General features: G+C 48.0%; 1 protein-coding gene across 2 annotated transcripts; it reads left to right on the top strand.

Moving 5' to 3' along the window:
* The first annotated feature begins 268 nt into the window (after positions 1-268).
* ACAN (aggrecan) lies at positions 269-27178 on the top strand. Of its 2 annotated transcripts, XM_065641598.1 has the most exons (18): positions 269-338; positions 870-1241; positions 2547-2721; positions 3236-3363; positions 3947-4240; positions 5933-6445; positions 6943-7117; positions 7529-7656; positions 7778-8071; positions 8225-8419; positions 9119-11020; positions 11129-12379; positions 20510-20623; positions 23337-23495; positions 23982-24064; positions 24420-24564; positions 25296-25478; positions 26945-27178. In XM_065641598.1, the coding sequence occupies exons 1-18, from the start codon at positions 269-271 to the stop codon at positions 27031-27033; spliced, it is 6270 nt and encodes a 2089-aa protein (XP_065497670.1). In that variant the 3' UTR covers positions 27034-27178. The 2 variants fall into 2 exon arrangements, with proteins under 2 accessions (XP_065497670.1, XP_065497671.1); XM_065641599.1 differs by lacking the exon at positions 20510-20623.
* Positions 27179-27934: the final 756 nt, after the last annotated feature.

The following is a 27934-nucleotide window of genomic DNA, read 5'->3' as shown; positions in this document are numbered from 1 at the left end:
AATAAGTGATCTATAATAACACTTCAGTCTGTTGTACATAGCAGAGCACCTTGTATTTGTCTCACGGACGCATTTCCTGAAGCAAGAGGCACTTGGAGGCAGCGTCCTTCCCCAAGGACCGGGTCTCACTGCCAGCCACATGTAGGAGGCTTAAGGGGCAGCTGAAAGCATCGCGCTGACCCGCAGCTGTACCCACAGCACTCAGCTCCCTGTGAACACACAGCTGTCATAAACCCTGTCTCCCTGTCTTGTTTCTTGCAGGTAAACTATGACCACTTTACTATTAGTGTTTGTGTGTTTGCGAGTCATCACAGCAGCCGTCACCACGGAGCTCTCAGGTACATGCCCTGGGGTGCGGGACATTGGGACTGAGCCGTGTGCTGCACTCTGGTCCCAGCCCTGAGCACAGGCAGCTGCCAGAAATAAGTGTCCCCAAGATCTGCCCTGTGTACGCACAGGGCTCCTCTATTTGGATGGCTGCTGTGCCTCTCGCTGATCTTGTGCTTGGGGAACCCGGGAGACAGCTCCAGACAAAGGCAGATTTATGGGGAAACCAAGGGAATTTCAGCATTCCCCTTTTTAGACCCTATCAGGTGTGATCTCATAGCAGCTACACGGCAGTAGACCCCTTCATTCCCTTCATTCCCTTCATTCCCTTCATTCCCACATCCAGCACTGGTCCAAATCCCAAAAGCAACAATGACACAAGGGTCATGTTTGTAACTTCCCTTTCTGCAAGTTCTTTTCAGCAGACTAGACCAAAAATAGTGTGTCTGAGCAAACATAGGCATTGGAGCATATGGAAGCACTAGAAATTTTGGATTAAATGCATTATTGATGTAACCATTTCTTTGTTTGGGAACTGGCAGACAGTAGTGATGGCCTGGAAGTGAAGATACCCGAGCAGTCTCCCCTACGTGTTGTCCTGGGAAGCTCATTGAACATCCCCTGTTACTTCAACATCCCAGAGGAAGAAGACACCAGTGCCCTGCTGACCCCACGGATCAAATGGAGCAAACTCTCAAATGGAACCGAAGTTGTCTTGCTAGTGGCCACTGGTGGGAAAATCCGGCTCAACAGCGAGTACAGGGAGGTGATTTCTTTGCCCAATTATCCCGCCATCCCCACCGATGCCACTTTAGAAATCAAGGCGCTGAGATCCAACCACACTGGGATTTATCGCTGTGAAGTGATGTACGGGATTGAGGACAGACAAGACACAATAGAGGTCCTAGTGAAAGGTGAGATCCTGCCCTTGATTTTTCCTTTCAAACTCTTTCTGCCTGGCCTGGGCAGAAGGGAGGAAGAAATCCATGGACAGAGGAGGTATTGTTCTCCCTATAGGCATAAACCCTTTTAGTTGGGTCACAAATAAGTCAATAGGTAGGTGAGCAGGAGCCATGGGCCAGGCATTTATTTTAGCAGGCTAGGAGCAGACTAAACAAACCAGTAAAATGACTCATGGCAGAATATATGGCAAGAAAATGACTCTTCTGGCAGAAGGTGAGTTACAAATTCAGCAAGACGACATCCTTGGCAGGAGGTGGTCCTGGATACGCTGGGCTATTGCTCAGAGGGGTGAAGCTGGAAGAGGGCTGTTATAAGAGCTTTTATTTCTCCCAAACATTTTGGGAGATGGGATGCCCTCAGCTGGATGATTGATATTTTCTTGAAAAAATTTCCCCATAGTCTTGTAAAGCCCATCCTAGTAACAGGTGGATAAAATAACAAAAGTTACATTTCCTACAATCCTTATACTTATCCTTTGCTTTTGGTGTAGGACAGGGACACAGCTTCCACTACAAGAGTTAACCAGCAGGTCTCTGCTGGTCACATACACTGGAATGCGTAACTAACAGTGGCAGCTGCGAGCCCCTTCATTGCCTCCTGGTGAATTTTCCACTTAACGTTCTGCTTACACCAGAGCAGAGTGTACAGACGGCCGCCCTTTGTAAAGATCCCTGTTCATCAAAAAGTACAACTTGGATATGCTTGTGGCAGACCTGAAGATTTCAAGCGGACTTGCCTCTTGTTCCCTGAGTGTTTGTACAGTGGTTGACACTCTGCACCCTTGGAACTGAGCAGGACCTTGAGGGGTTGCAGCTTCCAAACCTGCACAGCAGCACCGTCCCTGCTCTGCACCACTGCCTGATTGCTGATCTGTGCATTTAAAATGCTGCACAGATCCATACCAGGAAAGTATAGGGTCCTTCTGACAGTGATATAGCTCTGTTCTGTGTGATGTATATAATTCCACTGTTCCCACTACTCTTCAGGTACTGGATTTTATGCACCATGTGTTTGTTACAGCACCATGGGAGAGGAGTCACTGTCCTGGGTCACCAGTGTGCTCCACAAGGTCCTGTGAAAGAAGCCCACCAAGGCATCCTTGGTTTGAGATGCTCAAATACAGACAATCAGCATAAATATTTCATTGCTTCTACTTGCCATGTAGTATCTGTTCTTTGAATCCCTAACTTCTCTGGAAGGAAAGGGGCTGGTTCCTCTCTAGCAGATATGTGAGTGACGGCCATTGTGTTTTCCAGGCATCGTATTCCACTACAGAGCAATCTCCACCAGGTACACCTTGAACTTTGAGAAAGCAAAGCAGGCCTGTATCCAGAACAGCGCTGTCATTGCTACTCCCGAGCAGCTGCAAGCTGCCTACGAGGATGGGTATGAGCAGTGTGATGCTGGCTGGCTGGCTGACCAGACTGTCAGGTAAGGAATGGCAGCGGGGAAAGGAAAACCATAGCAGAGTTGTTAAGGAAGGACTTCTATAACGAAGCCACTGACTGAAAATGGTTGAGAAAAACTGGCTAAATAGCAACTGTGCAATTGCTGGTGTGCAGAGCGAGGTGGTGCATTGCAAGCCATTCTCTGCCAGGGGGAATGTATAGCAGGAAAGCAGAGTGAGCACTGTCCTCCTCAGCTCATGGTGGCAGATGAGTGGCCAAAGACTTCATCCTGATCTTTCATTCTCCCTGAACAAAGCAGATGCTACACCAAGATGCACAAGCATGGCTCAACCACACTGAGCCCACCACTGGGGAGGCACCTTGGCCTGATGTATTTGGCTGGTGTTCCCAGGGACCTGCTGCGCTCAGGACCACCAGAAAGAGGGCAGGACAGCAAATCGTCCTTTCCCTTCCCCATAACCCAAGAAAAGCCATAAAGCATCACACTGCGGCTGCCAGGGTCCTGCTCTGCCTCCTTAACCTCCTCTCTCCACCAGGTATCCCATCCACTGGCCCCGGGTGCAGTGCTATGGCGACAAGGATGAATTTCCAGGAGTGAGGACCTACGGTGTCCGTGAGCCAGATGAAACCTATGATGTTTACTGCTATGCAGAGCAAATGCAAGGTGATTTGGGGCTTTTATTGTCACTAGACGCAGAAGCAGCCAAAGTTCTGATCATGCCTAGACTGGACAACACTAAATACAGAGTCAGGACAGGTTAAAGATGGAATAGCACATACCCCAGAAAAAGCCAGATGTTCTCTGCAGTCTCTTCATTAGTCCTTGGACTATTTTAATGTCAATGACTAATGCGATACCAAGGGTGGAGTCTGCTTAACCTCTGCCACAGTCCTGTGTGTCTCTGGTCATCCATGTGAGGGTGTGACATTCAGAGGTGTCCATCTCCCATGCTTGTGATGAGGATTCATCGAAATATTCAGCACATCAGAACTGAAATTGTCCTTTGTCTTCCTCTTGCTCTGTGGCTTCAGCTAGCTGGGGATGTTTTGCTCCAGTCTGTATTCAGTCTGCAAGGCTCCCTTGCTTCTGGTGTTTATAGACAGTCACCTACATGAGGTTGTAGTTCAGCTGTAATGCACAGGACTTTTCATCTTACCCAGATTCTCAGGAATGGGAAGGGGAAAGAAAAAGAATTGGGATTAAATTCTACAGATAATTCCTGTGCTATTGGGTGGTGTGATTGCAGGTAAAGTCTTCTACGCCACTGCCCCCGAGAAGTTCACCTTCCAAGAAGCTTTTGACAAATGCCACAGTTTGGGAGCCCGTTTGGCCACCACAGGAGAGCTGTACTTGGCCTGGAAGGATGGCATGGACATGTGCAGCGCAGGCTGGCTGGCCGATCGCAGCGTTCGCTACCCCATTTCCAGAGCACGGCCCAACTGCGGAGGAAACCTGGTGGGCGTGCGGACGGTGTACCTGTACGTCAACCAGACAGGGTACCCGCACCCCGACTCTCGCTACGATGCCATCTGCTATAGCGGTGAGTGCATCAGGGCTGTGGGACTCAGCAATGTGTCTCTAGATGTCAGCAAGCAGGGGCTTCCTGGCCAGAGCTAACCCTTTTTTTTTATTTTTAAAAAAAAAAAGGCCTGGGAGGAAAGTAGGTCCTCAAAGGATTTAGTCCCCTGACCATGTTCAGGTACGAAACAGATCCAGAAAGTGCACAGGGGGTTCTGAGGAGGTGGCGTAACAGAGCCCTCTTCCCTTCGGTCCTCCCACACCTTCCAGCTTTGGTCGTTCTCCTGCAGACAGGGAACAGAGCCCAGGTGAATGCTGGAGGTGACAGAGAAGGAAAAGGAGAACGGGCCTGACCATGAAGATGTGTATAGTGCTGTGATGTGGTACAGACACATGCCTGAGTTTCCACGCTGGGATAAATCAAGGACTGCAGCAGTCTCCGATGATCAGAAATGGGGCAAAATTGCACCTGGGAAGTTGAGAGCATCCCAGCTACTCCCTCTTTCTTGTAATTGCACTCTTCTCCCTGCAGCAAGAAGGGGACAAAACACAGTGGTATATGATCTGTTCAGAGCAACCATAGGCTAACATTCAAATAGATCGCCATCTTTAAAAAAAAAGTGTTCTGAAACCCCTTTGATACAGACCTATTGTGCCCAGATGCATGCTCAATCAGTGTGTCAGGAGGCCCTGTAGAACCTCCTAGACCCCTTGGAGAAATCCACTGACGTGGCCAAGCTAAAGACTGGTGCAACAAGCTGCAGCCTTCTGGTTATCTTGGGGTGTGCGTCTGAAGTTACTGAGCACAGCAGTCCTTCCCTGAGTATCTCTGTCTGCTTCTCTGAATGTCTGGTGGTCAGAGAGATAGGGGCTAACTGAACTAGAAGGAAAATGGAATTGGAAATAAACAGAGCAGGGAAAGCAGTATTAGGGGAAAAGCCTGACCATGTTGCACTATGTCTCCCTCCCTAGCTGAGACCTGCCTCACTGCATATCCAAGATGTCCCATTCCTCCCTCACCTGCCAAGTTCTGCTGCCCTTTAAACCACCATCCTTGCTGTAGGCTGACCTGCTCAGTGGCATGCTAAGCATGTTCTCCAACACCTGAGGGATGTGACTTGAGCAGAAAAGTGATTAGAGAGGGGAAAGGTGGGAGCTGTTTGACTGTATTTGGAACAGCAAGTGGCCTAGGCTGTCCTGGTGATGGGGTTGGCACGATTGTATGTGATGAGCTCTTAAGCTCTCACCTGGGTAGAGCAGAAGGAGATTATGATCCTGGTGACACTTGATGCATTGAGTGAGAGGATCCAGTTGTCTTTCTCCCACGGCTCAGACCTGCTGTGGAGGTTACCCAAGCTCCTCTACTTCTCTCCGACCACCTTAAATTCCTGCGGCAGGCACTAGAGGTCAGTGCAGACTTGGATATGGGCAAGGTGTTTCCGGGAAGGAGAGCTGGGAAAGTCCTCGCTGATTTACCAGCTGTGGACCATGCGGTGGCTCATTGCCTCCAACTCATGAATGTGACCTCCTTGCGGGGGTGTTGTACAGAGCCATAGTAGAGGAAGGAAAACCTTTTTTTACAAAAGCGTCATGATTTTCCTGCTCCTCTCAGAGTTGGCAAACACCCAGCTTCTTCTCAGAGGTAGCGCCAGCACACAACACCTTGCTAGACTGATCATGTCCCCTCTGACTGCTGCTTTGTCTCCTGATGTAGGGGATGACGTTGAGACTCTGGTCCCAGGGCAGTTCATCGATGAGAGGGGAAGCGAGCTGGGCAGCGCTTTCACCATCCAGACAGTCACCCAGACCGAGGTGGAGCTACCTCTGCCACGCAACGCCACGGAGGAGGAGGCCCGTGGCAGCATCGCCACCCTGGAACCCATTGAGATCACCCCCACCGCCACCGAGCTGTACGAGGGCTTCACTGTCCTGCCAGATCTCTTTGCCACTGGTGTCACAGTAGAGACAGCTGCCCCAGAGGAGGAGAACGTGACCAGGGGGGATGTCACAGAGGTGTGGGCTGTACCTGAAGAGGTCACCACCGTAACCTTAGGCACTCTCATCACCACCCAAACAGCAGAGATGAGTTCAGTGGAGGAGACAATGGGGGCGACTGCCACACCAGGACTAGAGTCTGCCTCGGTGTTCACAGTGGAAGATCAGCTCGTGCGAGTGACAGCAGCCCCTGGTGTTGGTCTCCTACCTGAGCAGCCCATCTCCCCCACGGGTAAGTCACCAGGACTCCGAGAAGTCTGAAGATCAGTTTCTCCTAGAGGTAACCATTCAACTGAAAACTGCCTGAGCTTCTGCCATCTCAGAGGGCATCTGGGTCCCTGGAGATGTGCAGGCCTGGTTGGGGTAAGGGATAGGCTGAGTACCTCCATTATGGTAGGACAGGAAGGGTGAGGAGGAGGCTGTGGTTCACCCCATCATGTGCTGAAAAGAGTTCTGCTGGGTGATGCTTGGGGCTGCAATGGGCACACTCTGCACTCCCATATGCATCTGGCTCCAGGGAAGGGGAGAAGTCAAGGTGGGAAGATCCTAGAGGAGGGCTAAAGAGATCCCTAAACATCACCCCTGATGGCAGCGGGGCTCGATGAATGAGGCATCTCCATCAAAATGGGTTTGACATGCACTGTTGTTGGGGAGACCCTTTCTGGTCACACATCTTGGTAAAGGAGGTGTCCAATATCTGCTGTCTCATCACGGCTTCTCTTCCCCCAGGTGTGGTGTTTCACTACCGCTCCGCCACCAGCAGATACGCTTTCTCCTTCGTCCAAGCCCAGCAGGCCTGCCTGGAGAACAACGCAGTTATTGCAACTCCCGAACAGCTCCAGGCTGCCTACGAGGCTGGCTTTGACCAGTGCGATGCCGGCTGGCTGCGGGACCAGACGGTCAGGTAAACCTATATTGACTTGGGGAAGACAAATCTCAAAATGACTACCCAGCCATGAAATTGAGGCTTTACTCTCATCTGTCCGGCTGCTCAACTCTTCAGCATCTAAAGCTTTCCTGACTTAAGGCTGTCTCCAGCTTGTGATATCTATTGGCCAATAGACCCATTTTTCTCCACCTGTCCTACCCATTTCCTAACCTGTGTATACCTCCTGCAGCAGTGAGCTCCCCTGATGTGTAGGAAAAGTGAAGTTTGTATTCATTGCCCCAAGCTGGAAGTGGACTTGTTTCCAAGTCACACTGGGGGCTACAAGCACCTCTAACAGTGAACTGTTTGTGTCCTGCTCCCAAATACACTGAGGTTCTTCCGTCCAAGGCTGACCTTGGGTTACCTCCCCTCTTCTTCTTTCGGTAGGTATCCCATCGTGAATCCCCGAAGTAACTGTGTAGGGGACAAAGAGAACTCCCCAGGTGTGCGGTCATACGGCATGCGCCCAGCCTCAGAGACCTATGACGTCTACTGCTACATCGACAGGCTCAAGGGTACGTTCTCCCTTCTCCTCTGGGCACAGCTGTGGAGCAAAAATGTGCTTCACACCTCCACGCCTTCATGTACATGAGTAGGATGCAGACACTTACACCCGTTTTCCCTCCTATCCCTCAGGTGAGGTGTTCTTTGCAACCCAGCCAGAGCAGTTCACCTTCCCAGAAGCTCAACAGTACTGTGAGAGCCAAAATGCCACGCTGGCCTCTGTTGGCCAACTCCATGCTGCCTGGAAGCAGGGCCTGGACAGATGCTACGCTGGCTGGTTAGCCGACGGCAGCCTCCGCTACCCTATCGTGAGCCCCCGTCCCGCTTGCGGAGGGGATGCGCCTGGTGTGAGAACCGTCTACCAGCACTACAACCAGACAGGATTTCCCGACCCGCTGTCCCGGCATCACGCCTTCTGCTTCAGAGGTACCTTCCCACCCCTTGTAGACCTGTCTCCTCAGGAAAAGGGATTTCACAAGGGAGGTTGGGCACGTTGGGGTGTCAGTTTGGCTGAACAACTTCACTGGAATCTTGGACTGTGAATTTTCGGAAACTCCCTCAAAAACCTTTTTGTTCCAGCTCTGCCACCTGTGGAGGAGGATGGAGTCACCTCGTTCTTTGAAGAAGACGCACTGGCAACCCAAGTGATCCCTGGAGTGGAGGGGGTACCCTCCGGAGAGGAGGTAACCGTGGAGACCGAGTTTGCCACTCAACCTGAGAATCAAACAGCTTGGGGGACAGAGGTCTTACCAACCGATGTGTCGCTGTTCCCAGGTGGGTCAGAGCTTCCTCATCTCCTGGGTTGCACTTGGCTGGTGGTGTAGAGTTGGGACACTCCCAAAATAAATGATCTGTGTCCTTTCTGAAAGGGACTCCCTCTGAATCTATATGATTATCACCATATTAGCAAAGTCTGAGGCTGTGCACACAGGAGGACCTACATGTGTATATTATTGAACTTTTATGTAGGTGTGAACTAAACGACCAACCATCCTGCAGACCAACACACACAGCATTGACAGGGCACCTCACAAAATATGTTGTCATGTGTCTGGGGTGGGGAAGGCAGGCTAGAAACAGATCTCAGACCATGCCTTCCAGGGAGCACAGAGCTGCAGTGTGGTCAAAGCAGCACCAAACTTCTTCTCTTCTACATTTTCTCTCTGGGGAAGAAATAGCTTGATTTTGGCACCTGGGAATTCATGTCACTGTTGCCTTTATCCCATGTCAGAAGATTATATATTCTGTCAGTTTCCCAGATATATTTAATTTAAAGTTGTTTAAGATATAATGTTCACTAAAAAAATTGAAGGGACCACATTATTTCTGCAAGCACATAGGATTTTGTGCCTTTATCCCAAAGGTACCAGTTTGGAGGAAAACATCAATTGAGAAATTGTTAATAGCTTCTTTAAAACAATTTCATAAAGAATTTTCCTATCTCCCTCTCTTTGTCCTCTCTTTCTTTTCCAGTGAGCCCATCTGCTTTTCCTCCGGCCACCATAATACCAGAGGAAACAAGTACCAATGCTACCATCAGCGAAGTGTCAGGGGAGGTGACTGAATCTGGAGAATATCAAGTCAGTGGTGAAACTTCGGCATCTGGGTTGGTACATGAAGTCCCAGATGCAAGTGGAGAACCGACTTCTGGAGTTTTTGAACTTAGTGGAGAACACTCAGGGATCGGAGAAAGTGGATTACCATCTGTAGACCTGCATGCTAGTGGCTTTCTACCTGGAGAAAGTGGGCTACCCTCAGTGGACCTGAGCGGTGTGCCTTCTGGCATTGTTGACATCAGTGGCTTAACTTCTGGAGAGGAAGATGTATCAGTGTCTACTTCGAGGACACCAGAAATTAGTGGGCTGCCATCTGGAGTGGAAAGCAGTGGGCTGCCTTCTGGCTTTAGCGGAGAAATTTCTGGCACTGAGCTGGTCAGTGGTGTGTCTTCTGGAGAGGAAAGTGGACTTGCCTCTGGTTTTCCTACCATCTCTCTTGTGGATACCACATTGGTGGAAGTTGTCACAACAGTACCAGAACGACAAGAGGAAGGAAAAGGATCCGTTGGAGTAAGCGGTGATGGAGATCTGTCAGGGTTCCCATCTGCTGAGTGGGACACCCGTGGAGGAACCTATGGGTTACCCTCAGGAGCTGAGCTCAGTGGGGAACCCTCTGGAGAGCCTGAGCTCAGCGGGGAACCTTCTGGGGTGCCTGAGCTCAGTGGGTTGCCCTCAGGACTGGATGTCAGTGGAGAACCATCTGGAACGCATGAGGTCAGTGGCCTGGTGGACCTAAGTGGCCTTACTTCTGGTGTCGATGGAAGCGGTGAGGCTTTGGGTGTTACCTTTGTAGACGCTCGTTTGGAGGAAGTGACAACAACCCTCTCAATTACAAGAGCAGAAGCAAAAGAGATTTTGGAATTCAGTGGATTACCTTCAGGAGGTGGAGACACATCAGGCATGGTATCTGGAAGTTTAGACATCCGTGGTGAGCCTTCTGGGCATGTAGAGTTTGGTGGGAGCATTTCTGGAGTGCTCGAGATGAGTGGACATCCGAGTGGAGTGATTGACAGCAGTGGAGAAGTCTCTGGTGTTGATGTCACCAGTGGCCTACTGTCTGGAGAGGAAAGTGGACTCACCTCTGGCTTTCCCACAGTCTCTCTTGTGGATACCACTTTGGTGGAAGTTGTAACACAGACATCAGTTGCTCAAGAGGTGGGAGAAGGACCATCCGGGATGATAGAAATCAGTGGATTTCCTTCTGGAGACAGAGGACTATCTGGAGAAGGGTCTGGAGCTATTTTGACCAGTGGGTTTGCTTCAGGGACAGGAGACTTCAGTGGAGAGCCATCTGGGATCCCGTACATCAGTGGAGACATTTCTGGAACCACAGATCTAAGTGGACAATCTTCAGCAGTGACGGATGCTAGTGGGGAGGCCTCAGGGCTTCCAGAAGTCACTTTAGTCACTTCTGATTTAGTAGAAGTTGTGACAAGACCAACAGTATCACAGGAACTGGGTGGGGAAACAGCTGTTACATTTCCCTACAGTTTTGAGCCAAGTGGTGAGGCCTCTGCATCTGGTGAATTAAGTGGGGAAACATCTGCATGGCCAGAAAGTGGTATAGAAACATCAACAGCTTATGAAATCAGTGGTGAAACATCTGCATTTCCTGAAACTAGTATAGAAACATCCACAATTCAAGAAATCAGTGGGGAAACCTCTGCGTTTCCTGAAACTAGTGTAGAAACTTCCACAATTCATGAAATCAGTGGGGAAACATCTGCATTTCCTGAATTTAGTATAGAAACATCAACAATTCAAGAAATCAGTGGGGAAACATCTGCATTCCCTGAGATTATCATAGAAACATCCACGAGTCAAGAAGCCAGGGGTGAAACATCTGGTTATCCTGAAATTATCATAGAAACATCCACAATACAAGAAATCAGTGGGGAAACCTCTGGATTTCCTGAAAGTAGCACAGAAACATCCACAATGCAAGAAATCAGTGGGGAAACATCTTCTTTTCCTGAAATTAGAATAGAAACATCAACAGTTCAAGAAATCAGTGGGGAAACATCTGCATTTCCTGAAATTAGAATAGAAACATTCACAAGTCAAGAGGCCAGGGGTGAAACATCTGGCTATCCTGAAATAAGCATAGAAACATCCACAGTCCATGAAACTAGTGGAGAAACATCTGCCTTTCCTGAAATTATAATAGAAACTTCCACAGTCCATGAAATTAGTGGAGAAAGTTCTGCATTTCCTGAAATTAGCATAGAAACTTCCACGGTCCGTGAAATTAGTGGAGAAAGTTCTGCATTTCCTGAAATTAGAATAGAAACATCCACAAATCAAGAAGCCAGGGGTGAAACATCTGCCTATCCCGAAATTAGCATAGAAACATCCACAGTCCATGAAACCAGTGGGGAAACATCTGCATTTCCCAAAATCAGCATAGAAACTTCGATGGTCCACGAAATCAGTGGTGAAACATCTGCATTTCCTGAGATTAGCATAGAAACATCCACAAGTCAAGAAGCCCAAGGTGAAACATCTGCATTTCCTGAGATTAACATAGAAACTTCCACAGTTCATGAAATCAGTGGGGAAACATCTGCATTCCCTGAGATTAGCATAGAAACACAAACAAGCCAAGAAGCCAGGGGTGAAACGTCTGTCTACCCCGAAACTAACATAGAAACATCCACAGTTCAAGAAGTAAGTGGAGAAACCTCTGCATTTCCTGAAATTAGAATAGAAACATCCACAAGTCAAGAAGTGCAGGGTGAAACACCTGCATTTTCTGAGACTAACAGAGAAACATCCACAGTCCACAAAACCAGTGGAGAAGCATCCTCATTGCCTGCTGCTAACATCAAAACAGCTGCCACATCTTTGGCTCATGGTGAGCCCTCTGGTGCTCCCGAGGAGAAGGAAATTCCTGATACAACATCTGGAGCTGTGACACACTCAATCACAGGTGTTTCAGGGGAAACCTCTGTCCCAGACTTTGTAATTAGTACCAGTACTCCAGATGTTGAACCAACACGAGGACACAGGAACCCTGAAGAGGCTCAGCTTGAAATAGAGCCATCCCCTCCCACGGTGTCAGAACAACAGACAGAGACAGATGTTGTTCTAGATAACCCTGATCTGCTGGCCACCGCTACAGCTGTCCTGCCTCAAGTGTCACAAGAAGCAATAGATGCATTAGGACCCACCACAGAAGGTACTGTGTCTTCTTCTCATATGGAAGGGAATGTGCTATAAAAGGGAAGGGAGGGGGCATAGCTGTCACGTTTTTTGCTTCTTCTACAGCAGAGAACATTAACACGGAAGCAGACTTGAGCAGAACATTGTTGTGGTGGGAAGCCATCAATGTGGGGTTTTTCACAGGTCATGTTCAATAGCTTCTGTCTTAACAAATGACAGTCTGTGTTTGGGCAGGTGATGCAATTATCCAGCCACCATAACTGCATCCTCAGAAGCCTCCAGAACCTCCCTCCTGCCTGCCCATGGCGATTACGTGCCCCTGGGGTGAGCAGCAGAGGACCAGTTCAAGGGAAGCACCAGGAGATGCTCAGCTGGCCTTCACCCATTGCACCACAGCAGGAGGCACCATTCACTCCTCTGAATTGCAGGTCCTGGTGGCACCTGCCAGGAACATGGTGGAGGCATCATCTGCTTGTGCCTCCCAGGGTACCCAGGTCATGGCTGGGACATAGGTGAGCTCTCCCCGATGTGCTGTCAGAGCAGGGGCTTGAAAAAGAACATTCTTTGAATTGAGAGCTGCTGTGACCAGTCCCTGGGTGTGATATAGCTTGAGAAGGCACTGAGGCATTCGCACCCCCTCTGAAATTGCTGTGAGATGTAGAATCTAGAGAAAACAACAATTTTTTCTTCTCATGGGGAAACGAGAGCAAAGACGGCTCCACCCGCCAGAGATTTCCACCGTGGCCAGTGGATGCAGCTGAAAAATTGGATGAGACAGGCTGCAAGTGTCTGCCCTGTTTTATTTCTCTTTCCGTGATGTGTTGACTCGCTGCCTGTATCCCTGAGTGTTTCATAGCGCTTGCTGTGGGAGCCTGGCCATCAGCAGTTTTGCAGTGCCGAGGGGTAAGAGGCAAAGCAAGGCAGCTGGGGGCAAAAAATCTCTACTCTCAACATCATCTGTGTTCAGTGCAATGTTTGCATTGGGCAAACTGCTCCAGTGCCTTTGGCACAGAGCGGGGCTGTCCTCTGGTCTGTGTCGTATGCTGCGTTCTGCAGATAGAACAGGCTAAATGGGTGAGATGATGCTCAGAGCATCGTTACCTTTTGTCAGCTCTGCTGATAAATGCTCTTCCTTTCACCCTTCCCCTCTTGGTATTTTAATTCCCTGTCTTTGGTGGGATTCTTCGGTGCCAAGCGTAAGCAGACACAATATTTAAATCTGAGTGACCTTTTATGGTGAAAATACTCTGCTAGTTTTCTGATGAGCATCCCCTGAGCAGTGTTCACATGCCATGGAGGCATTTGGATACTGCAATGAGACAAAAATGAGATGGGACGCTGTTGTGCTTGCTGGTGGCTGCTTCTTGGCCAAGGGAGGAGCCCAGTCCTGGTAACACAGGATGTCCCGTGACACCCCTGGCAACAGTTAGGTTTCGGTTTGCTGCAATCAGGCGCAGGCTCCTGGGGACAGGCCCCATTTGAAAACCATCAGTGCTCGTGCTGTTGTATGAAGGCCCGACATATGCTCAGTTCTCAATGGGCCACATGTTCATGTAGGACGTGCTAAGTCTGGTATAAAATGTATGTGCAAAGAGATTTTCTGAGTTCCTTCTAGCAAAAGTAATATTCATTCCACCCCCTTCCCATATCACCTCCGGAACTGCTTCTTTTTGGTTAATTTACACCACTCAGCATAGGTAGCTCTGGACTCGGTAAGGGTCTGTAAGTGCAGGGCTTTGTGAAGCTCAGCCTGGTTTCTAACTTCATTTCCATCCCGAAAGTGTTTTGAATGAGTCACTGCATTTCCCTCTGCGTCACTTCTCTCCCTCTGAGAAAACAGGTAATCACAAACCTTTGTTCAGTCCTGCTCAGAACACATTTCAGGTCCTGTCTGTCTCTGCTGAGTGGCTGCACAGCGGATGCTGCAGGAGTGGGCGAGGACAAGTCAGCGGGGTTGTTCCTGCAGCACTGGTCCAGCCTGGCACGGGGCCCAGGGCTCGGCAGGGTGTTGCAGGAGTTACACGTCCAAAATGCCTCCTTGTGCACCAAATGGGCTGTGCTTTTGGGCCATGCCTGCTGCCACGTCCAGGCTTGGAGACAAAAACAATACAGTGAAGGCAGAGTTGAGGGCAAGGAAAGAAACTAGCCAGTGAGGCTCGGGAGGAAAAAAAAAATTGGCCCCAAAGTATTATTCTATTTCACTGCTTTCTCTTTTTAGAAATTACCCACAAGGCAATTGCCAGATTCTTCAGAGCGTTTGTTAGCCAACATTCTTGTGAAGTATTTTGAAAGAAAATCATGTGTTCAGCAGCTCATGCATAAAGAAGCTTGAAAAAATCTTCTGAAATTGGAACATGTGTGTTTGCGAGTCACAGAGATGACGGTGTAGCAGCTGGGGCTTCTAAGCAGGTGACAGGGAGAGGTAAATGATAGCTGCATGAAGCTTAATTGCAGACACTTATAGACTAGAGAAGGCTTCAGTACCCATGCGTGGCTGGTGCTCCCACTGGGGAAGATATTCCAGGATAAAACTTCTCTTTTATTGATAAGGTTCTTTGTTGCAGTGTTCCTACAGGGTTAAATGCAGTCCTGGTCAGGGTCTGAAGGAAGCTCATCCAGGCTGCAAGACAGTGTATTGACCATGAACATGTAACACCCCTGCAAGAAGGTGAACTTCTTCTAGAGAGTTAGAGCAAAGTGATGACAAACGAAGGGGGGAAAATAATCACAGATTTCCTTTTTCGGGTCATTAGTCTTTACAGTGCTCTGGGGATTGTGTACATGGAAAGCCTACAAGGAAGAGCCATGGGCTGGAACGCAAAATGATATTTCCCATTTTGTAGCTGCCTTTTTACCTGAAGCTTCACAGTCTTGAGCTTTAGCTCTTGCAAAAAGATCAGGTTTAGTATCTGTGCCTTGTGCTATGCCCAGAGTTTGTAGGATGTAATGGATGCCCATCAAGTGCAGTTAATTTTGGCTAGCATTAAAGCACAGGAGAAGCTGGTTCAGACTACAAGAGGAGCTAAGAGTGAGGAGCAGGGACACGTGGCTGTTGCCCTCTTGTCTTGTCAGCAAAGGGTTCCAGTTAGATCCAGCAGTCTTTTTAGTGAGATGATTTAAGAAGAATGGTATTTTTCTGCTCTGCTGTAGACTCTACTTCTCCTTGAAAGCCAGAGCCAGAAGCAAAAGAAGACCAAAGATTAACACTTGGAGTGCCAGTATTTTTTAGTATTTAACCAAATGGAAGGCTATGCATGCACATGTCTTTAGTCAGCACTTTGATGCCTCCACGAGGACAGGAACCCCACAAGCCTGAAGAATTGTCCATAGGTTTGGCTTCTTCATCCAGAGTTTTGCCAACTCAGCAGGTCTTTTTGCTTCTGGTAACATCAGAAGACAAATAATTATTAGCTGAAAAAAGCATGCTGGCGCTTCAGTGAAAGGCTGTGGTTTGGAGCACTCTGACCAGTCAACAAGTTAAAAGCTTTGCTCAGGTCAGGGGAAAAGAAATGTGCTGAAACAGCAGCTATTTATGTGAAGTTTTGCTTGTCTCTGGTGAAATAAGCTCATGGACTCCACTGCCTATGGCACCAGCACAGCTGAAGGTTATAATCCAAATGAGGAAAGGTCTTGATGGGGTTTCATCTTCCTTCATGCCCTGGAAGTCCAAGCAATAGAGTCTTGTTGGTCCAGAGAAGATCAACCCAAGAAGAAAAAAAAGTCTAGAAAACATTCACCTGATTCATAATGTTTCACCTATATGGAATGGAGAGTATGCTTTCAAGAAGGAGATGGAGGTACCAGTCCTGGCTGAATGACGGGCAAAAGCAGACCCCATTTGTGACTGACCAGATGATTTGATGTCTCCTGAATATACTGTCCATTTTGCACCAGAACTTTATTAGCTTAATTAAAACCTTTCTCTGAAGAAGAAACCTGCAGTCCTGGACTAGTGTTTTATACACATCGGTTTACTTCTAGATATAATATTTTGGAGGCAGAGACGTCTGAATTGCTTGAGCTCTCCTTCCATGGGAATGTTACACAAATCAAAGGTCCCAGCATGTCAGCAGGTTCTCCTGGAAACTTGCTATTCTCTAGATTAATGTAACTATTTAAGGCTGTAGCAATATCTGCCCATTCTGCTTCACGGAGGCTTTGGTTTAATTATTGTAGTTAATTATTATAATGACTTAATTGCTTATCATAAGCCACTAGCTGGCTATGTGATTTTTGATGCCAGCACTTCACTTAAAATGTGAGAGAACTGTTTTCCCAACTCCTCCTGTTCTTTTCTTGTAGGAGTCACCCTACAATTGCTCCAATGTTTTTCTTCACTGTTTGAGCTACCAGATTGGCAGTTCAGACTTCCCAAGAGTCTCTGAAAAGCAAATTTAATTTGTACCTGGATTTGTTTTTCCTCAGTCTCTAGAAGATAATTATCTAGCTGGTCTCTGAGTCCCTGTTTGGATAATTGCACTTACAAGAAGGCCTATGAAGAAAGAGTGAGGGGCACAACAGGGACTGCTGGACATCCTGAAAATACCTTGCCTTTCAGTCTTGATTTTTCCTCTCTGCAGAACAAAAACAGGAGTTTAAATCCTAGGGTATATTTCTAAACCAGTTACTCACAGCTTCAGTAAAACTATAGTTGGTTAAAGGTTTGGGTGATTGCATCTTCCCTGTTGTTAAGCTGCCTCTCCTTAGTTGAGCACAGAGCTGACCGGTTTTGATGGATATTCTTGCTCATCTTTCATACAGGCTGCCATTGAGAGAAATGCACAGACTGTATTGTTTTAAAAAGTGTTAGTATTGTGTCTAATATTGTCTTCTTATCTTGGGATGAGGATTTTTAAAGCATTTCCTTCTCACCACTGACACTGTGTGTTCACTTTTGTGTGTCATTTGCCTTCTGAGTGAAACCAGGACCAATCTATTTCTCTTTCATTTCTAAAGGATTTCTCTTTCTGATTTCCATGACCTAGTACATCGAGTTGTTTTCAAAAGCATTGCGACAATAATTTGGTTGTGCTTAGTTACACACAAAAAAAATAGTTGTGACTAAATACAGTGTGTATCTGGCAATATCAGAGAACGCTTAGGAAGAAAATGGTGAAACAAATGTAAAGTTTGCATTGTAGTTGTGTAACTCCCGTTGCTTTCTCCAGCCGGCAGTTTACATCTTCCAGATGCAAGACCTTGTTTACCTTGGATTTTTATTCTTTTTTAATTTCTTTTTAATCTAGAAGTTAGACCTTGGGTCCTGTTAGTAGCAAAAAATAGAAACTGTTCTGACAATAGATTTGAATAATCTTTGGCAACTTCTGAGCGATATTAACTGCAGTATGAATCGTCTTCTAAAGAGCTGCTAATTTTGCATTATCCTCAATAAGTGAGTTAGTAATATGTTCTAAAAGGGCTTCCTACTCTTGGCACCGCAAAGCATTTTCTTCCCTGTCTTTGTTTTCGAGCCAAAGCTCTTGAAAATGAGGGCTGCCTCCGCTCTGCATCCCCTCCCACATCGCTTGTCCTTTGTTATCACTGGGTAATAATAGCAGAAGTCTTGTCTTCTTGTTGGTTGATCAGCACTTGAGCTGCATCTCAAAGCAGAGCTGACTTTTTGAAGGACTGCTCACCCAAGCAAATAAATAGCTGGCGTCTGCGTAAGATCCTTGGGTGTCAAGAGCTCTGGCAGCCGGAGCCGTGGCAGTGGGGGCTCGCTCCGTGCTGAGCAGCGCTTGCACACCTCGTGTGCTGAAGAGGTGTCCAGTGATTTACTGACCTCGTCTAGCTCTGAACTCTGTGCAAGTGGATATATTTACGGTATATAAAAGGCTATGAGAAAAAAGCCAAGCATTGAGTGATTTTTTTTTTTTTTTTTTTTTTTTTACTGGAGTTCTCACCTCCCATAAATCCTGTGACTTTGATGCAATATCCTAAAAACACCCACAAACTGGCTTGCCAGGGTTTCCAGGGACAACATTGCTGCCAATTTTACCATTTAAAACTTCCTTTTCTTAAAGACCTCCAAGATGCAAATTTCGGGGAGGACCAGAATCAGCAATGCTTCCTCCAACCCAGATGAAATGTTTGAGTTTCTTGATATCAGCTTGATAAGATGATTCTACAACCAGATGGAGATAGGGTCACTGGCCCAGTGGCCCAATGGGCTGAAGGAGGAGCTTGGTATTTATGATCATCATGTGTTTAAAATCTCTTCTCTCCAGCCATTTGCACCACACTTCTGGGGAAAAAGTTGTCTGTGTCTCACTTGTGTTTGTTGTCTGTTTTTCCAACACTACCTACAAGTACACGCGCTTTCTTTATATGTGATATAAAAAAATACATATGTATATGTATGGAGAGATATAGAACATATATATTATACACAGATATTTGTTTTTACAGCATATATAATATGTGCAGTCATATTATATAGAATACCTGTAAAAGGAAATTCTGTCCCAGTGTTATTTCCCAGCTGGAAATTTGTGGCAATGACTTTGCACTTGTGTGCCTCCTTCCTCCTACTCCAAGACCAGGGATGGCAACTCACAGCGGGTCACCTCCTGCATCTCAGAACAGATCTCGGACATGCCAAGTTGTAGTCCATGCTGCCGAAGACAGCTGAAGACTCATCATTGCCTGCTAAACATTCTGCTTTAGCTCTTGGATGTGCTTCGTTCCCGTTTCTGCAGCGTGCTTTCCACTCCATGGAGCCCAACGGACAAAGGAGAGACTTTCCTTACTGGTTCAGCTGGAGCCCACCGGAATCAAAATGAACTTCTGCTGCCACTGCTGTTGGGAAGCCCAAAGGGCCTCTAGACTTGTAATCATCCCTCAGGATACCTCATTTACCCTTCTGCTCTCTATCTTCTAAGAACTCCAAGCGTGACTAATAAGCAATAGCCAGCCAAGTTCAGCTCCTCCCTTCTACTAGGCCTGTGACCCCCATTTTGCTCTGGAAAGTATTTGTTGTTGTCACAGAAACAGGATCTCCAATTCTCTTCATGTTGTAGTGAACGAAGAAATCCAGAAAGCATTCATGAGTATTTAGAAAGGCAATCTAGAGGAAAAAAAATCCTTCTCTTAGTGAAGAACTAACTGCAAAAGTGGTATAAGAGGTTCATCAGCCATCTGAGGAATAATTGCATTGCTCACAGTGATACAGTCTAGAATAAAGATGACAACCTTCATGCTCCAAAGCATGAGCTGATTTACCACCCAAGGTCAGGAAGAAATTTTTCCATCACTTAGGCATGTTACAGAACATGTCAGCTTTTAGTTGACATATCAGACATTGGCCACTGAGCAACTAGACAGCCACACCGAGTAAAGCATGCGTCTGCTCTCGTATGTCTGGGGACACGGTTCTGCAGAGAGACAATATCACATCAAATATACGCCAACAAAAGAAGAACACAGACCTTGAGAAGTTGCTGCTCAACTCTGCTCTGGTGTTTCCATAGCCAACATGTTCATAATCTTTGAATGATTCTTCACCAAGGAAGAGACACCCATAGCTAGGCCTAAGATCCTCAAAGGGAAAAAGTTGAGGGTCTCTGAACCATCTTTGAACCCACTTATTTTCTTCTCTGCACTTCCTTCATCTTCACTGAGAAGAGATTTCTTGCCCTAGAACTTCATCTAAACTATGGTTAGGAAGAAATTAGTAGTGAACACTGGCCCCAGGAAGGCTTGTTAGGAGACAGAGATCTATTTCAAGGTGTTTCCATCCCTTAGGAGAATTCCACGTTCTTCCTTGTAGACTCATAGCTGGTGGAGACACAGGCACAAGTTTGCATGTTTGATCCATCAGGCAGAGAACATGAACAAGAAACAGCTGTTGAAGACACTGAGTGCTGTGTATTGGATACATCTTGCTGAGCTTGTCCTGATGTCTTCAGAGTGGTGGTCAACCATCAAGTGACAGAAAACCAATATCTTCCTTGTAGTGTGGGTTGGGTTTCTTGTCTTCATTCTTACGGCAGCAGCAGTGGCAGTATGTTTTAAAATAAGATCTTAGCAACTCCCAGGTTCCCCCAAAACAACTGATATTCCCTCCTAAACAAGCAAGGAAACAAGTTGTCCCTGTTGCTGGAGTTGTCTGCCCAGAGCCCTAATGGAAGCCCTTGATTTCTTGCAGACACTGATGAGTGCCACTCAAGCCCCTGTCTGAATGGAGCTACCTGCGCTGATGGCATCGACTCTTTCAAATGCTTATGCCTTCCCAGCTACGGAGGGGACCTGTGTGAGATCGGTACGGTCTACCTGGCTTCAGCTAATCTTACTAACTGCTGCACTACCTCGTTCACACCCTACCCCCCAAAAAAAAAGCTGATCCCAAGTGCACCCATCAGTCCAGCCCTCATCTCAGTAAGCTAACCTCTAACAGCAGCTTAAAATACACTAGGGAAAAGCTTTGAGACTTTTGCATATGTGTTTTGATTACTCTGTTCATCACAGCACTTCTAAGATTCCTAAGCAGGAGCTTCTGGTGTCTTCTTCAGCTTTCTCTTTTTTGTTAAGTTTCTCTAGTGAAGTTCAATACAGATTGTAATGGTGTTCATCACGGAAGTCGCTGTCTCTTTGGGTCAAGGGTCTTTCTGTTCATCTGTAACAGTAGGGAAACATCTGTGTATATCTTCACCCCAGGCAAACTTTCTCTGCTAGACCAGAATTTCATGGAAGGATGCTTCAACTGAGCCATGCAAAATGATTGTGTTTGTCTCTGTGAAGATGCATCTGAGAGAAGACTCGTTCGCTCCAGGAATCCCCACCAATTTGACACAGCATGACATTTTGTCATCCCATCAACATAGCTTCCTGTGGCAAAATCAGCAGGGAATGTATATCTCTGAGAAAATGTGAAGTGACCTATTTTTCCATCAAAGTTAGGTACTCTGACCAGCACTAATACTTCTTTTTGCTTCTACAAGGAAAGAAAAGAAGGGTTTGGTGTTTTTTTTAAAGGTGACACAAGTCTAAACTTTTATCAGCTTAGCTGAGGGGAGGCTCTCCTGCCTTGCTCAAACAAAAGATTAATAAGGTTCCAGTGTCGTCTTCACCTTGGCATGAATAGTGATAATATATACAGGATTTTCTCCTCCCCTTTATTTGCATCTCTCCTTCTGCTTCCAATATGAACATATGGAGTAGGTTGCAAGAAGGTGGCTCAGGATCATTGGACTGTCTGGGCAGGAATTGTGCTGTCTTAACATCACTTTCCTAATGCAACCTAATCAGCCCCTGATTTACCTATCCCTGCTACCTGTTGTTGAAGATCCCTGTAGTCCAACAAGAGACTTCTTACCCTGTGGCTGTTTAGAGTCTTGTTTGGTCCAAGTCAGGTTTGATTTCCTCTCTTCTCTGATTTATGGGCTCATGGGAGTCATAGCCTGGGAGATGCAAGAGGAAGCCAGTGCCCCAAATTCAGTGGAGAGCGTAAATCTTCATTATTTCCATGAGGCTGACCATCCTTTCTGTCGGTCTCCAAGAACTGCAGGACACTGCAGGTGAGTTCTACAGTCTGTGCACACTGCCAGTCCTTCTTGTCACCACAATAGTGTCCCTACCAGGGAACAAGATTTTCATCACTCTTTTCCGACATGATTGTTGTCATATTTCCCCGTAAGTAACAGCTGTGTAGGAAAGAGTGGCCTTTCTCCTAGGAAATGTCCTGCTGAAGTTCTGTGCCATGTGCTGTCCCATCCTCAGGCTGTGATGACAACAGGTGGTATTCAAGCTGCTGAAAAAAAGTCTTAAATCTCAAAAGACAGAGTGTGTTCTCTGCTCATCTGCCTGCGAAGACCACAAATCCTTAGAGCTTCAGCTACTTCCAGATAATCAATTTGATCTGTTGAAGAAGGCAGAAAATGTTTTGAATGCCTCAACTACCAACCTTTCCAACATCTCTGAAGCATCTGCAGTCTCCAGTTGGAAGAACATCAGAAGGATGGATTAGGAGAAATTATTATGATTGAAGGTGACAAGTGCTTTGACCTACCAAGCTTAACAACAGAAGAAAGAAACTGAATACAGAAAACCTTACTGGAAAGGGAGAGGGGCATGAGGACTCATGAAACCACATCACTCCAAGAAAAGCAAATGGCTGAGAAACAATGGTAGATTGGGCATCTGAAAGGCTGAGATTAAAGACATTTCGTTTCCTGTTTTCTTTGATCATGGTGCAGATGTTTCATGTTGCATTGCATGGGAGCTGCTGAAGGTCTTTTCAGGTGGTTTCTCCAGTCACATCTGCTCTTCCCCATCTGCAGATTTTGTTTTTTTAATTAATGGGATCTTCAGTGTTTCTTAAATAGTAAAAGATGTTCTGAAAAGTTGAGAAATTTTTGTACTTCTCTCAAAGCTTTCAAGCTTTTTGCTTGAGATTTCATTTTGTCTCTCCACCGTGGTAAGTTCCTGCCTCTATCTCTTTTCTCCCATCTCAGTAGGCTTGCTTATCCTCCAGAGCCCTATAACCATACCAAGCGATGCATCCACCCAAATCTGGGCTCTCCTCCCCTTTTTCATTTTCAACATATACGTGTTGATTCTGAGCATCTGGATTCAGATTTTTGAGTTTCCAAAGTAATAAAACTCTTCAGGCCAGCACAAGTGAGGATAGAGGGGTTCTTGCTTGGTCAGTTCCTCAAAAACAGAGTCCAGGAACATGACATGGGTATTGAATTGCTTAGGAATAAGTTTGTATCATTCATGTTTTCTAGTACCATTGGTCACATCACTGGAAACACCGGCTTTTCAACACAGTCTCCTCTCTCTGTTCATGTCTTGGATGGCTTCTGATGATTTTCCCTAGGATTTCCCACAGGCAACAGTGTCAGGATTTCCTTTTTAGTGGAAGTGACCACGTGCTGTCCCATATCACAAGAGCATGAGATGCTAAGAGGTGAGTTGGAAGGCTTCCAGATCCATGCACCAACTCCTTTTCATCCCTCCTTTGTGTGTTTCAGACCTGCAAAACTGTGAGGAAGGCTGGACCAAGTTCCAGGGCCACTGCTACAGGCACTTTGAAGACAGGGAGACTTGGATGGATGCAGAGAACAGGTGCCGACAATATCAAGCCCACCTGAGCAGTATCATCACCCCAGAGGAACAAGAGTTCGTGAACAGTGAGTTCTGAGGGCAGCCTGAGACCAGGCAGGGGTCCACCTGATGGACTCTGAGTCTATGGCCAGATTTATCCAAAATGACGTAAAAAATGTAATTTCCCCCACTGGTGCTCAGATATTTCTTAATGAGGCCTCACCATTGTGTGGGAGAGAAAGAACTGTCCACCCATGAGACAGAAGCCTTTCTCAGCTAGGACAGATCTTCACTTCTACCACATAGCTGATGGGGCTTGTTCACAAGATGTTCACTTGATGCAACAAACGTGGCGACCCATGCCAATGTGGGTGGACCCATGCCCATGGCATGCTGAGTGGGGAGGGAGATGGACAAGCATGATGTGGGGGAAAAAGGACATCATGGGCTGGGAAGGAGCCAAATGACCCAGAGGCTGCAGGTCCAGAGTCTGCTGAGATGGCAAAGAAATGCTTCCAACAAGGTGTAGGAGAAGCATGACCCACTCTTCTCTCTGCCTCTGGCTCTTCCAGGCCACGCACAGGACTACCAGTGGATCGGCCTCAGTGACAGAGCCGTGGAGAATGACTTTCGCTGGTCCGACGGGCACTCTCTGGTGAGCCTGCAGCCCATGGCGTGGGAAACCATTAGCCTTCGGTGGGAGGGAAGAAGTTCCTCTTGGGTGGGAAAAGTCCCATGAGTTATGTGCTTGAGTGCTTGGGTTGGGAGATGAGTGTAGGCAACCCTAAGCTTTGTAGGGCTCATGATTTTTCTAAGCCTCTGATGAAGCTGGTCGGCTAAGCTCCTGGGCACTATCGTGACAGAAATAACCAACTGCTGTAGTAGCAGTGGTGGCAACTTGTGGTCTCTGCTGGTGAGATGCGTGGAAGAGGAAGCAGCAGCAGGGACGAAGGAAGGAGTAGTAAAGGGAAGGGCTCAGACTTAGGCAAAGAGCTTTTCTCTTTTGGCAGCAATTTGAGAACTGGCGGCCCAACCAACCTGATAACTTCTTCTCGGCGGGTGAGGACTGCGTTGTGATGATCTGGCACGAGCAAGGCGAATGGAACGACGTCCCCTGCAACTATCACCTCCCTTTCACCTGCAAGAAAGGAACAGGTCAGCACCCTGTGCCCTGCCAGCAAGGATGGGGGGCTTGGACAGTGGCTGTGGGGCTGGAGCCGGGGCCAGGGTTTCACGTCCCCAGGCAGAGCTGCCACTGCCACATACCCGCTCCATGCCCTCCCACAGATGTAAGCGGCTGTGGCAATGCCCGGCTCTCGCTGTCTCCCTGGGAGGCAGGAACAGACCCCTTGTGCAGATCACTGCTTAATTTTAAAGCCCATCACAGAATTTCCATATCTCCCCCCACTAAATTTTGTGGGCAGAGGCAATCTCGAAGGGATTTAAGGTTTTATGAACTTTTAAATCAACTATCCCTTTTTTATATTGTCTTAATTTTTTTACCCCAAACAAAGGATATAAGCCTTCTGTGCATGTAGCAAAAAAGTCTGGCAAGCTCAGGTGATGGAACCTGCTCAAATGGCATCCAGACACCTTCTAGATCAGAGATGTCATTTCAATGGGAGAATAACAGAGGACGGCACCGCCCTCTTGGCATCTCAGGGCTAGGCAAGGATGGCTGCCTCTTTCTACCCCAGAAGTGGCCTTTCAAGCCCATCAGTCTCTCCCTCCAGCACTTAGAGACCCCACAGGACAGGGTGTGGGAGACGTGATGAGGCTGTGAGTGCTCAGGCTGCACCGGGCAGGCAGGAGCTGCCCGGGTGTGAGCTGCCTGCTCAGCCAGGCACGACTCCTCATCTCTCTATGTCTCTGCTCATCTGCTGCAGTGGCCTGTGGGGACCCTCCTGTCGTGGAGAATGCCAGGACCTTCGGTCGGAAGAAGGACCGCTACGAAATAAACTCCCTGGTGCGGTACCAGTGCAACCAAGGCTACATCCAGCGCCACGTGCCCACGATCCGGTGCCAGCCCAACGGGCAGTGGGAGGATCCGCGGATATCCTGCATAAACCGTACGTCTCGTCCCCTTTGGGACAGGGCTGATGCATCCCTGCAGCTGGAAGAAGGAGCAGGGAACAAGGGGGGCATCACCTTAGGGTGCAGGTTAGATCTGAGCCAGGTAGAAGGGGACATCTTGGTCCCCTTGACTTGTCGAAAGCTCCTCTGTCATGGGGCCATGGGAGCTGGCATCTTCTGGGCAGGTGTGGACAACAGTCTGGCTGGAGGGACAGCCTGGTGGATTCCTGCCGTGGATGCTCCTCCACCTAGGGAGTGTAGGGGCAGCTCCAGAGCCAGGAAAGGGCAACAAGGAGCTTACCAAGGGCCCAGGCTACTTAAAGAAAGAAAAAGAAATAAGTTCTGAAAGGGTGAGTGTTGGCACAACCTGCATTGGCAGAAAGAATAGGAGGGGGGAGCTGTGGTTCCCCCCAAGCCTGCCCCAGCATCCTCCTGTCCTGGGAGCGGACACAAGCCCCAAGGCAGAGCTGAGCCAAGGGACAGGGCTGGGCTCCTGACCCTTCTCCTGTCAAACCTCCAGCTGATGGCAGCCAGCCCTCTCCCACTGATGTCCCAGCCCGCTCCCAGGCCTGCCTACACCCCTGTCCCATCCCTGCTCGCCCAATAATTTAATCAACCTCAGCCAAATCACATCTGTCCAGTGGCCTCCTTGCCAGGTTCTGGTCCAGCTGGGCAATTCCAGCTAAAGCAACAATCCCACAGCCAGGGAAAATTGATACGGGCTTAAGGGACAAACCTCCACCCCGGGGAGGAGATGGAAGGAGGAGGGATGGAGGAAGTGTCTGTATGGTGCGGATTAAGCTGCTGACTCCCTTGGCTCTGCTGCAGACCCGGAGAGCTGCAGTGCTCCCAGCACAGACCATCAGTGATTAGAACAAGACACTTAGGCTGTTCCCAAACAGCTTTTGCATCTTCCATCAAAACCCTCTTTCAATTATCACACCGGAGCAGTGCCAGCTTCGAGGGAGACCAGCAGCAAAGATCAGGCAGAAACTTTGTCCCTGCCAGCCAGATGGGGCTGTTTCCCCTCCTGTGCCCTTGACATGTCCCACTAATGAAGGATATTTTCATCCCTGTCCCAGGGCTTGAGGAGGGACTGTCAGGGCAGCAGGGGAGGCAGGGACACAGTCCCCATGCCCACCCCAATAGTGGAGCCAGGCACAGGGAAGGGAAGGGATGGGATGAGCATCTGCAGTGAGGATGTGCCTGCCCAGGTTCCCAGGAGGCACCTTCACCCCTGGGTGAAGCAAACCCCAGTTGCAGGGGCGAGAGAAGGGCCGATTGTGTGTGAGCAAACAGGCTGGCGCCATGGCACACACAGCTGCCCGCCGGGCAGTGCTGCCTGCAGCTGCCCGTGTTTTTCCATGGAGCCAAAAGCTGGGGCGGCCAGCACAGGACAAGCAGCGTCTCTGTCCCAGCTCCTGCTAACAAGGTGCCTTTTCTTCTCCTCCTTCTTCTGCAGCCTCCAACTACCAGCGCAGGCTATACAAGAGGAGCCCCAGGAGCCAGTCAAGACTCAGCAGCAGAGCCGTGCACAGACCCACCCATTAGAGCGGGGCGAGAGACCGAGGGAGAAAGCGAGAGAGAAAGAGAGATTTTTAACAGAACAGTTATATTAACAGAGTCGATTTCTTCTTCTTCTTGTTGCTTTTTTGTCATATAAGGAAAAAAAAATATATTAAAGACAAACCCACCTTTGTGTATATATATAAAAAAAAATTAATGTTTTTTTCCAAGCACCAAAGCAAAGCAAATTAGATCTCAGCATTTTTACTAACCGTCCGGTTCCAATTATCTTCGTGCCTTTGGGGACAGGGAGGGGGGTGGGTTTGCAGAGGGCAGGGGGTTAAGTTAAATAATAAAGATGATTATTTTTTCCTGATTTTATTCACGAACAATGTAATTATTTCTGTTATTTAATCTCCCGGGTGAACAGCACCTTTTCGGGTTTTATTTTATTTTTTCCAGAATCCTCCTACTGCTGCAGCGTGTCGGGGCGGGTGGGGAGGGCCGGGGGGCTGCGGTGGAAGGAGCTGTGGGAGGAGGGAGGTGAGGGGATGCTGAGACCCGGGACCCAGGCCCTGGGGCTGCAGCCCCTCTCTGCTTCCCCACCGCCCCCTCCCGCGGCGCAGCACCCGTCCCGGGACAACATGCTCTTTCCAGGGGACCGTGCGGGGCACCAGCGTTCCCTGCACCTATTTATATTTTTGAACATATCCTATTTTGAAAGAATGATAAATAATAAAGAGAGTGAAATCGGAATGGGCACTTTCTCGGTGTTGTTTTTTTGGGAGGGAAAGGGGGTGTCTGTATGGGACGGGGTGGGGCAAGGCAAGGGAAAGGGGAAAGGAGCCCAAAGAGGGTCCACCAGCTACATGGGAATGGCTCAGCCCCGGCCAGCACCCAAGGGTGCAGCATTGGGGACAACGGAGGTGTGGGGATGAGAAGACCT

The sequence above is a fragment of the Caloenas nicobarica genome, chromosome 10 (assembly GCF_036013445.1).
Source record: "Caloenas nicobarica isolate bCalNic1 chromosome 10, bCalNic1.hap1, whole genome shotgun sequence".
NCBI lineage: Eukaryota > Metazoa > Chordata > Aves > Columbiformes > Columbidae > Caloenas > Caloenas nicobarica.
This window is presented reverse-complemented; position numbering and strand designations above follow the sequence as displayed.

Coding starts and splice junctions, on each gene's coding strand:
- ACAN (XM_065641598.1), top strand. CDS start 269: ATGACCACTTTACTATTAGTGTTTGTGTGTTTGCGAGTCATCACAGCA. Junction 339..869: donor CGTCACCACGGAGCTCTCAG/GTACATGCCCTG, acceptor GGGAACTGGCAG/ACAGTAGTGATGGCCTGGAA. Junction 2,722..3,235: donor CTGGCTGACCAGACTGTCAG/GTAAGGAATGGC, acceptor TCTCTCCACCAG/GTATCCCATCCACTGGCCCC.